Below are 12,006 nucleotides of genomic sequence, written 5' to 3'. Positions count from 1 at the left end.
TTGGTATGAGTAAAGGTCAATAAATGGATGTTCTGAGAAATTAGAGATTTATTGTGCTTAGAAGCTTGTCAGCTTTGAATAGGAAGTCCATCAACCTGCATTTTCACAATGCAGGTCATGTATCTCAGAGTTTGAAAACACAAATTACATGCAAAAACTTCTTCGTAGCACTGTATCTGATTTTCAGTGGAATACACTTCAGTTTCCAAGAACTTGTTTTCAGTGCCATGCAGTTGAAACCTCTTCAACAGTATGATGGTTACGCATTTTCTGTGCTAACTCATGCATTAATACATTTTTGTGTTAACATATTTTACATTATTCCTTAGAGGAAAGTATCACTACTTATTAACTCATTAGAGTTAGTGAGCAGAACTGCAACAAATCTTTCTGCAAACTTAATCCAGAGACTAGTATCAAGTATTTATTGTTATTTTTCTAATCTCTAGAAGTCACAGTGCCTCTTAGTTGCTTTTGACTGAAAACATTGTTGAAAATTCAGCCATTCTAACAATAAGGATTCATGAGGTTTTTAAGAAAAAGAAGTGCAGTTTTATAATTTACGTCAGTACACGAACTGGACCAGTGTTTGGAAAAAAGTACTTTTATTTTTTCTATGGAAAGAGATAGATAGCAGCATAGTAACTCTACTGGAATATTTGGCTGTTTAAGTCAGCTATACTTTACTTCGCTTTGTTCCTAGTATTCAAGTTTATTTTTACAAAGAGTGCGGAGTACCATTATTTCAAGTGAGCCTGCAAACACTAGAGCTTCAGCTGCCTGAAAATTTGGCATTAGGTTTTCTTAAGAACAAAAACAAAACAGTGAAATAATGTTCATTCAGACATCTGTAATTAAAGTATGTGCAATTTCATGTCTATTTTCACTTTTTTGACTTGGGGTTTGCATGTACAGTTACTTAAAAATACTTGTAGGTGCTATATAGTTTATTTTAAAACAATCAAGATTTACAGTGGTTAGGGATCAAGAACTTTTTGGGGTTCGTGAGAGACTAATGTCTTCTCTGAAGAGCACACAAGCTATTTTTATGATTAACAAGAGTAGCTTAGTAGCTTAGACAACTATTTTCTTAACTAATGACTGACATAAATCTGAAACATTTCTTGCAGTAACAAGAAGCTGTCGGTATGATTGAATTGTGGTGAAAATAGGAGTACAAGAATTACAGAAATACGTGAAGGCAAACAAGGTAAGTTTATTGAGAGGCTCTTAAGCTTAGTTTTACTTATTATGTTTTGAACTATGAGTTCCCTTCACAGCGTAAGAGTAGCATCAAGTAATTTGTTAGTACTTCAGTGTGATTATTTAGAATTGGTTGTGTCTCAGGCTTGCCTTCCAGTCATTTGGCATTCAAGGCTTTGAAGAGAAGCTTCTGGCAAAGCAGTAGTATTTGCAGGGCTGGTTGCAGATTGGCCCAACTATGTCAGATTTGAGTACTTCACAGTGGAATTTCCATGTGTTGAAAAACTGAAATGTATCCATTCACTATCTATACATTTTCACTATTGTCAGAACATATGTTAGCAAGTAGTAGTGGCTTGGGACACAGCTTTTTATAAAACATGATAAGGTTGTGGCTTATTTTTTTATTTTTAAAAAAATGCTGCTTTTGTTCAGCTTGAGTTGCTTGGTGTAGTGTGAGAGATGAGAAGTCAGTGATTTGTAGGCACAAGGATGGTTTTTCATCAGGGAAGAGACAATAAAACCTCTCAGATTCTTGTGAATACTTGCCCTGGCTGAATCAAATCATGGGAAGCCAACTGCAGATGATGTTTGCAAGCAGCAACACTGGTGAAGCTTAATTTTGTTTTGTAAGTTCTTTTGAGAAAACAATATTAGGGTTTAGATAGTTCTTGGTGGTGGACAGGTACTCAGTATAAACAAAAACACATACAGTGACTTCAGATCATTTAACAGGTCTTCAAAAAACTTAAGACTTTCTTTACATTATCGGAGGTTCTCAGATTGCTTGTTAAGATGATGCAACAGTAAATGGAGATGCAAAAGCACAAATCTGTACTAAAAATGCAGAAAAATGGAAGAGTGTGAGTCATCTTTTCAGCTAGCTTCTTTGGTCAACATACAGTACTGAAACTGCAGGAAAGACTTGAGGGATAGCTAATTTAGGGCAAACACCGACAGCATGTCAACTGAGCAACATGCCTTTTGGGAGGTGTGAGAGAGAAACATTTGTATAAAAAACTCATTTCTGCAGATTCAGCTTTAGAGTTGAAAATGGAAGATTCCTCCTCACTAAGATAATTTAGGCAACAATGAAAGATGAATAGATTACTGAAGAAAAACTGTAGACAAAAGACAAAGCCTGAATTCAGAAAGGCACTTGGACTGCAGTAATACGAGCTAAAAAGTGCAGTATAAAGTAAAAATACAGCAGGAACCCTCATGTTTGTTAAGAAATATTTTGAAAGAGGGAGATAAGAATTCACTTGTTCCCTACATGCAGTTTTGCTTGTGATCTGAAAAAAAATGAGGCATACTGTACTTCATGATAGAAACATATGATGAAGTTAAGGAAATATGGCCAGTTAAACTGCATTTTCAAGTATACCATGTCTAAATGTATTGTAACCATACAAACTGAAGCAGCAAGTAGAAATCACATTTTCCTTCTTTGAAGCACAGGAGAGGTATGATTGTTTGGTATCTACTTAAAATTCCCAGTCTGTATCATGTTGATTTGCAGTAATACATCCAAATTCAGCCTCAGCTGCTGCTGAGGGCAGCGTCAAGAGCTCTGATCTGTTATTTTGGGCAGGAGGCGGTAATAGGGACAGTAGTGAGCTCTGTGTTTGTTCTTTTACCTACAAAGAAGAGAAGTTAATCAAAAGAGAGCTGCACATAAGTCTGCATAACCTTGTATCTGACTTAATTAAAAACATGTAAAAATCATAGAGCCACGTTCTTGCATGTTACAGTATTGAAAACAGGATAAGAGATTTACCTTTCCTCACTCTACAGAAAATTGAATTCATCTTTCATGACTAATTACATCAGCTATGGAATTCTTCTGCTTGAAATCCAGAATATTTACCAGTTTTCTCATCAGTTAGGCTGACTTAAGTTAAACCAACATTATCAAAGGGAAAACAGATTCTTCTAATGATGTGTCCTATCAGTACCCTTTTATAAAAGTTGTCTGAAGCAGATGAGCTGTTACGTAATGGTTTTTGCTTCCAGCTGACCTAATTATTTTGTAATCCAACTCTAATATTTTAGGACTTATTTTGATTATTTTTGATAGCTGTGTCATTTAATACAAATTTAATGAACTCACCTGTTTGAAGAACGTATGAGAAAGCAAACTGCTTGCTGATGGCCTGCATCATAAAATGAATAATACAATTATATTCTGGAAAGTTAAATGCTGCTTTTGGAAAAGAGGCGAGTCTGACAAATCAGCTTAAGCTGTGTGGTTATTAATCTATGTGATCAAATGTGAATCATGAGAAAGGCAGCAAAGAATTCCTACATTCTATGTCTCAATTTGTAACAAGGGCACTACTAAAGAGATGAGTTTACTTTCAAAGGTTGTTGTTTTGTTTTTACTTTTTTGCTTAACAAGGTATTTTATGTCTCATTCAGAAAAGACATCATGCTGCAAACATATATTTAAGTTTGCCATTTATTTCTTGGACAAAATGCGTGTTTAAAATTAATTTTACTTGTCTCACCACAACACAAAATAGATTCATACCATAAGAAATTCAGGCCTGGAGGGAGTCAAACAAAGCCTTAAAAGCATGGTTCCTTTGTCAGATAAGACAGTTCTTAAAGTACAAGACCAAAGGTAAGTGTAGCGTTTTGTGTAGTAATTCTGGTCTGAAATTCTGATTTTAACAGTATTCAGCTAATTACTGTATCCTAAAGCGTGGGCTAGACTTGGTCTAAGACTAAAATGACACAAAATTAGTTTTCACCAGACCATTACCTTTTCTCAGGGTCCTGTTGCAAGCAAAGTTCTACCAAGTTGTAGAATGCAGGGGAAAATGTTTTGGAAACAGGATTTTGTAGTCTTTCGCTGGTCATTGTGTGTGTCATACTCTCACTAATTCCAGAATCAACACCTGATTGGGAATTCTTCATTCTGGATTCCCCATGGGGGAAGGCATTTATATCCCAAGGGTAGTACGTGGGACCTTTCAGCTTCTGCAGCAGCATCTAGTAGAAAGGAACAGAGGTTGTAAGAGTGTACCACCCATAGACCTATTCAGGCTGTGCTGTGAATCTCAAAGAAAGGATTACATACTCTAGCAAGAAACGTGCATGTTTGAAATAACTAAAAGGAGCCATTTCATCAGTAAAAGCACTGGGTTATCTCAGTAATGCTTTATTTAAAAAAAGAAAAAAAAATCTCACTGTCCTTTGAAGTAGAAATGGAGTTAAGCATCATACCTGAGTGCGAGGCATATCTTGAAATGGAACATGTCCATTGGCTAATTCACATGCTGTTATTCCCACGCTGTAAATGTCAGACTTCATATTATACCCAGACAAATCCTGTAGGAGAAATAAAACTTTACTGGACTAAACACTAAAGCCATTGATTGGTGCAAACAGAAATACAAATGTCAGTGTCAAGACACGATTCTAATATTCTGTAATCTACACAGGATTGAGGCAATTAACAAATTGAAACAGTTTTTTTTTTCTTTCAAAAATGTGACGTTGCACTGAAGATAGAATCTGCTCTAGTTTTCAGGAAGAGAATCAGGCAGAGACTCAGCTGTACAGAACCACCTTACCAACAGCTTTAAAACCTGTTCTTTCTAGGAGAATTTAGTTCTGTAAGAGATTATTCTTTTTTTGCACCTTTGTCTCAAAGCTTGCTGTTGGACACGGACAGACAAGTCCAGGCAAGTCCTGGTCGAAGTTCGAGAAATCCTTTGTCTGAAGATTTGCAGGTCAGGGGCAAGGAGAGAGAGATAAGTAGCAGCATAATGGCTGAGAAGCAGTCTTTTGTATGGGCTCATCTCGAGGGAGATAACCATACCTCCATGCTCAGGGGTGCTACGCATGACTCTTACCTAAGTGCCCAGGAATGCCTGCACATGACTCTTACCTAAGTGCCCAGGAATGCCACGTTGTCAGAAGAAGAGGATTAAAAAAAAGGCACCTACAGCTAAGAGAGTTGTGTCTGACATCAGATGCCTCATGACGGGATACTTGCCTGCTGTCAGACTCTCCTGGGCCTGCTACCTGAGACCTGCCTGTTTCTCCTGGACTCGCTGTCGCTGTACCTGCTTGCTGCGTAAGGCCGGCCGCTCTGCTGCTGCCCTCCCCTGCACTCTTGCTTCTGTATCAGCCTCGGACCATCAGAATGGCTGCTGGATCTTTGGTGGCAACTATCCCTGCTTTAAGTAATTCTTGCTCCTTCTCTATCTTTCCTGTCGCCCGCTTTCCCTTCCCCATCACCTTAATTCATAATCATCGCCGGCCTTCCCTTCCCCATCTCCCTGATTGACTAGGATTTGTAATAAACTGGTCAGACCAACATCTGAACCGTTGTTTCTTAATCTCACGCCGGGTATGCATATATCAAAGAACTTCCTCTCACTCTGATAATCGGAGTGAGACAAGTTCATCTAGGTCTTTTTGTTTTGTTTTTTTTTTTTTGTTTTTGCTGCAGTTCAGCAGCTTCCATTACACTTCTACAAGCAGATGTAAGGTAGAAGTTGGGTATACCCTGTTAACTTGGAATAGGAAGAATGAAGTGTATTGTACACTGACCTGTCTCAGTAGTTCAGGGCTCAGCCAAGGAAGCACAGATGTACTGAACTGAGGGAAGTCATACACCACCTTTGACTTTTGTCCATTGTTAACTAAACTGTAGAGGTTGTTTAAGCCAGAGAGAGAAACCAGTCCATCCCCTGAAATCAGAATGTGGCTAGCTTTAATATTCCTGTAACAAAAAGTGGTAATTTTTAGTTATACAAATTACTCAAAGCACTGTTAAAGTAGAAATATGAAAATCTTTCATTAATTTATATTGAGGGGTTTACATGCAGTTCTGTTTAGCAGATTATTTTCATGGGCGGTCTTCACTTGGTATGAGCTTTTTTTTTTTTTTTTTTGAGTATGTCTTTTTAATACACCCCATGAGATAATTAGCAAGAAAAACTGATTGCCAGACATTGAAGAAGGGTTTTCTCTCCTTCCATGCAAAGAGTGTAAAGTAAGGAAGTGCTTATCTATCCTGCTGTATTATTAAAAAAAAAAACAAACAAAAAACCTGCTCCTGCACTGTGTCTGCATCTGCCATAAGAAATATATGGAAAAAGGAAAGGAGACAACAGTTGAACTGAAAATGGGTTTTGAAGTTAAACTAAATTCCTAACAAACTAGGTGCTGTAATCTGATTGTTACCTATGGCATTGACATTGTCCTACCTGTGAATGTAGCCGTTCTGGTGCATGTAATTTAATCCTCTGATTGCACCAAACAGAATGTTCCCTATCAAAGCTTCACTCATTCCTTCAGGAAAGTAAGTCTTCAGCAGGTGTCTAGCAGAACCTGGAAGCAGGGGGAAAAATACCCTAAGCCTAACAAGCCACCTTAAACTTCTCATCTATGCCTCTTTCATTGTATATATTCATCAAGAGTGGCATTCTCATCTTTATATTGACTGTGGTACGTCAAGAACGCTTACATGGATGCAGCTGATGCATTCACCAAGGATTACACTCATGTCACACTTGCTAGCTGAAAGCCTAGGCAAAACCTGCACTGAAACCAACAAGTTTTCTATTGATAAAATAAAAAATTCTGTAAGGTCAAATGCGTCTCCCACTTATCACTCCATATGTTGTGGGTGTTAGGACTAAGTGCAATTTAATGCAGTTCAAATGCCAATCTGTTCTGGAGAGGAAGATGATCTACAGAAGACTTATCTAAACAAGTGGTTTGTGAAAGCATATCTGCTGGAGTTTTTTTCTTCCTTTTTATCCCCTCTCCTTCTCTATGAGACAGGAGATTCTGAAAGAAAAAGCACTTGTGAACTGTGTAGCCCAAATTTCATCAGTTCTTTTCCTTATTCCAGAATTGCAGTTAACACTTCTTACCATAGGCCATGAATGGAGAAATGACCCAAAGCCAACTACCAGCTGTAAACACTGTCCAAAGCGTCATTATGTTGGGATGCTGGAAAAAGTGGGATAAAACCACCTCATTCTATGGAATTAAATGAAAATGGATGTATTAATCACAAAACAACTGTCTTCCTAAGAGCATTCATTATGTCAGTAATCAATAGAAAAAACTGTCCCCTGTGTGTGTTTATACTAAATTGCACATGATGAGCATAGCCTGCAATAGAAATCCAAATAACTTGCATACGATTGCATTTTTTCTGAAGTCTAGTTTGTTCGCAGTTGTAAGTTTTGCTGTTAAATGCAGAGTACAAAATGTGTTTCAAAGGAAAAGTTGTAAAATTATATGAGTATTTCTAGAACACTTGTCAGCCGTTTCTTCAAAAAGCAACTCTTTAAAATTTACACGTGCCTTTTTCTATTCCTTCAAAAATTTGAATTCAATCTCCCAGTAAAAGCATGAAGGCTACCTCTGTTTAGTAAACCCTGAAGTGTTCAAAAGTGTCTTCAGAAATGCTGTTGCTTTACCTGTAAAGCTTTCAGATGCTCTTCTGAGCAGCTTTCCAGGTCTGTGATCCTTACAGCAACTTGCATGCCTGTAGGTGTATGCCGTGCAAGGTAGACTGAAGTTAAGTTGTTGAATCTCCTTCCTGAAACCAGAAGTGAATACCTTAATATTGGAAAATGTAGTAAGTCACCACATGATTTTCTTCATAGGTGGAGAACTTTACCGTTCTGAAAATGCAATGGATATCAGCGTGATCTTTTCTTTAAGCACACCCACAACTTAAGTACTTGTGGCAAAATATATCCACAAATTAGTTAAAGCTCGGTTCTGCTATTTTTAGAGCAACGAAGGACATCTAAACGTTTGTCAGCATCAGTAATGCATCTACATTAACAATCCTTTAAGCGCATACATTAGAATAAATGGGAGAGACGTGGACCTGTTAGAGAGTGTCCAGAGGAGGGCCACAAAAATGATTCAAGGGGTGGAACACCTCCTCTAGAAGGACAGGCCGAGAGAGCTCCAGTTCTGCCTGGAGAAGAGAAGGCTCCAGGGAGACCTGATAGCAGCCTTTCAATATCTTAAGGGGGGCTACAAGAAGGAAGGAAGGGGACAGACTCTTTAGCAGGTCTGTTGTGATAGGTCAAGGGAAAATGGTTTCAAACTTAAATAGGGGAGATTTTGATTGGACATAAGGAAGAAGTTGTTTTTTTTTTTTACAATAAGAGTGGTGAGGCACTGGCACACGTTGCCCAGAGAGGTGGTGGATGCTCCGTCCCTGGAGACATTCAAGGTCAGGGTGGACGGGGCTTGGAGCAACCTCATCTAGTCTAGGTGACCCTGTTCACTGCAGTGAAGTTGGACTAGGTGACCTTTAAATGCCCCTTCCAACTCATACAATCCTATGATTCTAAGCTTGCACAGTGGGATTCAGTGCAGCCATCATTAAGACAATCAACTCAAGTAGCCAAATTACAGGTTATGATGTTACTTAATGTTGTATTTATTGTTCACGTGCCACAGATTCTAGGAAAATTATGTCCAAATGCACAAACATCAAAAGAAAAATTCAGATAATTGTTGATTTGTCTTATATTTTAAAGCAAATGGTAACTGAGATAAGATGAGCTGTGCTTTTCTCATGAACAGAGGATAGTAGATAAGAATATTTTTAGTCAGCTGATAATACATTTTCCAAACTTAATATTTACTGCAGTTAGCAGTGGCCTACAGAGAGAATGCATCTGCAAGAACAATAAATATCTTAAGGTACAGTTGTTTTACCTATTTCCACCTGGAGTTCATAGTGAGAGACATTGGAAGAGCAAAATATCATTTCATTCCCTCCTTTAGATGGGGGAATCCAGGCTAGCTCAGAATCAGCCTAACAGTGGAGAAAAACACGGTTCTTAGAATTACTATGTACATTTATGTTTAAAATTAATGCATAAATAGCATCGATTAGAATGCTAAGATCAAGTACTGAAGTCAAAATATTCAAGCTGGTCCTTCTACCACGACACTGAGACTTACATAAATAAGCTACTGTTTTTTTGTTTGGTTTGTTTTTTAAACTAGTAAAAGATCATGAGTAATATTTAGTCAACTACAGTCATCTTCTGAAGTGGAAGCCCCAAAGAACTCTAGTTATTTTTCTTGTTAGTATTTATTAACTGCTCGCTAAAGAGATCTTTTTTTTTTCCCCCCACATGTGCAACTTTGTATTGAACTTTGCCAGTTAATGCTTTTTTTATTTGTTTTTCTTACCAGGGATTCATGGCTGCTGCTCTGAGATTGCTTTTCTGGTCGGATTGACTCAACTGGTGTACGCAGAATACAGGAACAGTCCTTGAGAAAAGAAACAAGTGAGCTGTTAGTGGTCTTGCTGCAATTTATTAAACACGGCAGTGGGAAAACAACACAAGTAACCCCAATAAGCTGTAGTTCAGAAAGTTTTCGGCTACGAGTCAGACATGCAAGAGGTTAAAAACCAATATAGAGCATATGGTAGACTGGGAACTAAACAGTCTTCACTAAAAGTTGACAGAAGGAAGTTTCAACATCTCTGAACTGTGGAAATCCCCTTTAAGCAAAACATTTCACCAGAACTGTTTCACTTTAAGGTATCACTGGCTAACAAGGTACAACTACCAAGGATTCCTAAATATAAACTTACCAAACAAGACATGGAACCACTTTAGATGAGGTGAAAAGACATATACACCCATTGATCCTAGAAAAATTAAAGTAGCAATGTAAGACTGTACGTGAACCCATGATAAAAGTAAATCTTTCTATAAATCAGAACATTGAGGCATTCCTCTCGGTTATGTCACACACTGAAAATTCTACAGCACTGGGAAGGCCTGCTTGTCTAGTAAGCCTTTAAGCAGCATATAGATGTCAAACTCCATAATCAAGTGTATGCCAGCTACATTCCAACTTAGAGTTTTCCTTTTGAATTTATGGCTTTATGGTAATAAGATCTCTTTCTGAACAAACAATTTAATTGCAAGTCAACTGCGTAAAAAATAAGACAGAAATGGATTTGTGCATCACTAGCAGTTCATAAGAAAGAAAAAAAAAAACTATTTCAAAGAAGCACAGCTGCATGCAGCTGAACTAGTTCACAAAACCAAGCAAGAAGCTATTGCACTTCACATTTCACAACTGAAAGAAGAAATACTATTGTAGGGAACCTGAGGAGAAACAACTGATTTTTTTCACATCACAGAATCAGCACTCAAGCTCCCTTACAGATCAAAATCACTACAAGTCCTCCAACAGACTTTTTTCTGTCCAACGCTTTGAAAGCTTACACGGTGAGGACAAAGAGAGATGGCTATGTCTAATAAGCACATCACAGCTTCTGAAGCATAAAGTGGGACTACCTCATTTACTTTCAGCTACCTGATGATCCTCATGGAAGTCTTCTACTCTGTTGAATCAATCCTACTTGACAGCTGACAAAGTCAGCCACCGGGTGTAGTTCCATGTTAACATGTAATTATTGCTTGAAAGTCAACTTCAAAAGGTGAACTACTATATCCAAACCCGATAATTTTGTTAATCAAGGACCTAAGCTTGATTATGTCCTTCATTAAAATTATGTATGCTCTTTAATCTAGGCAACACTGAAAAGTGAACAAGCACCAAACAGCCACCTACTGCCAAGTATCTAAGCCACCAGTAATCCTTAATATTCTTACCCCAAATAAATCCTTGAAGAGATGTTGCAGTTCCTTTTCAAATATGAAAAACTGAGAGATCCTTAATAGGTATTTGGCTCCGTTAGGAATTAAAAGTTAGGCTTGACTTACCCACTTCACTGAAGAAGTCTGTGGCAGGTTAAGAAAAAAACGCAGATACCTCTAGATGTTGGCCAGTTCAGTAACAGCTACAGTATCCTTGTTATACCTGGCAAAAGAAATCTTGTTCCATTATACAGAATTAGCTACCCTGTTGCTTGGAACACTAAGCTACAACAGCTAAGGTGAGGATGTCTTAGTATCTCAGGTATGCTAAACTAAAGTCATTGGAGAACTTGTTCAGAGCTATGCAGGAGTATAACCGGACAGCAGAGGCATCCCTAATCCACGTTTGTTCTAATAACACTGTTATTTCTTTTTTTTTTAATTCCATAGTTTAATGTTGTGTCCATTTTTGTTATGGCTTTGGGTCAAGTCCCTAACCTAAGCCTTTCACTCTACTGCAGGTTGTGACAGTGGTGCACAGCTGAGCTGACAGTCATTGCAGCTCGGCTAAAGCTTCGGATGCAGGGCAGACCAAGTTCCATCTATTTCCAGAAAGACGTGAGCTGCGGAGGCCCTGCAGCCCAATGCCCAGGTACCACCTGCGTTACTGCGGTTCTGCTGACGCGGGTCCGTAGCTCCTACTTGAGGGTTTGAGCGGCTGAAGCGGTTCGAGTTAAGTGATCTCTGCCTGATACCGACTTGAAGTCCGTGACAAAAGGAGCGGAACGCGAGAAAACGCCCCCAGCCTCCCTTAGCTCGGCTCCCTTCAGCTCGTACTTTTCGCCCGCGGCGCTCACCGGCCCTCGCTTCCCTCGGCGCCGCGGCGGCCCGGACAGCGCTACCCGGCTCCCCGCACCGCCCCCCGCTCCCGGCCCTCCAGGATCCCCCGACAGCAACGCCGGAGGAGCGACCGGCTCGGAGCCCCTGGGTCCTCAGCGCGGCCGGGAAGCCCCACGGAGAGGAGGAAGCACCCGCTCATACCCGCCGCCGCAAGCCCGGAACCCCGCGGAGCCTCGAGGCTTGGCGGGGCCGCCGCAGCGAGCGGCCCGGTGTGCCGCGGGGCCGGCCCCTGACGGCGGGTGGCCCAACCGCGCCGCGCGGCGTGCCGGGGCCTGTA

General features: G+C 39.5%; 2 protein-coding genes across 7 annotated transcripts in view; one reads left to right on the top strand and one right to left on the bottom strand.

Annotated features, from left to right (window-relative positions):
* The window catches only part of TRAK2 (trafficking kinesin protein 2), a 44,262-nt gene that overhangs the window by 2,483 nt on the left and 29,773 nt on the right, over positions 1–12,006 (top strand). The window contains exons 2-4 of one of the 2 annotated variants that reach the window (XM_021397699.1): positions 1,131–1,210; positions 9,406–9,500; positions 11,351–11,481. The gene's annotated coding sequence lies outside the window, so the exon portion shown is untranslated. Of the gene's footprint in view, positions 1–1,130; positions 1,211–9,405; positions 9,508–11,350; positions 11,482–12,006 lie in introns of both variants that reach the window. The other variant, XM_021397700.1, reaches the window with a different exon arrangement.
* On the bottom strand, positions 589–12,005 carry STRADB (STE20-related kinase adaptor beta). 5 transcript variants are annotated; one of them, XM_021397704.1, is made up of 13 exons: positions 11,871–12,005; positions 10,956–11,052; positions 9,812–9,868; positions 9,403–9,483; positions 8,920–9,019; positions 7,656–7,777; positions 7,101–7,209; positions 6,429–6,552; positions 5,770–5,941; positions 4,435–4,539; positions 3,971–4,200; positions 3,317–3,359; positions 589–2,843 (listed from the first exon to the last, which is right to left on the bottom strand). In XM_021397704.1, the coding sequence occupies exons 3-13, from the start codon at positions 9,821–9,823 to the stop codon at positions 2,691–2,693; spliced, it is 1,251 nt and encodes a 416-aa protein (XP_021253379.1). In that variant the 5' UTR covers positions 9,824–9,868; positions 10,956–11,052; positions 11,871–12,005; the 3' UTR covers positions 589–2,690. The 5 variants fall into 5 exon arrangements, with proteins under 5 accessions (XP_021253379.1, XP_021253381.1, XP_021253382.1 ...); XM_021397706.1 differs by having other exon boundaries at positions 7,101–7,179; XM_021397707.1 differs by lacking the exon at positions 6,429–6,552 and having other exon boundaries at positions 5,770–5,909.

The sequence above is a fragment of the Numida meleagris genome, chromosome 5, assembly GCF_002078875.1.
Source record: "Numida meleagris isolate 19003 breed g44 Domestic line chromosome 5, NumMel1.0, whole genome shotgun sequence".
In the NCBI taxonomy this organism is placed as follows: Eukaryota; Metazoa; Chordata; class Aves; order Galliformes; family Numididae; genus Numida; species Numida meleagris.
Note: the sequence above shows the minus strand (reverse complement) of the source record. Positions and strands in the feature narration are given on the sequence as shown.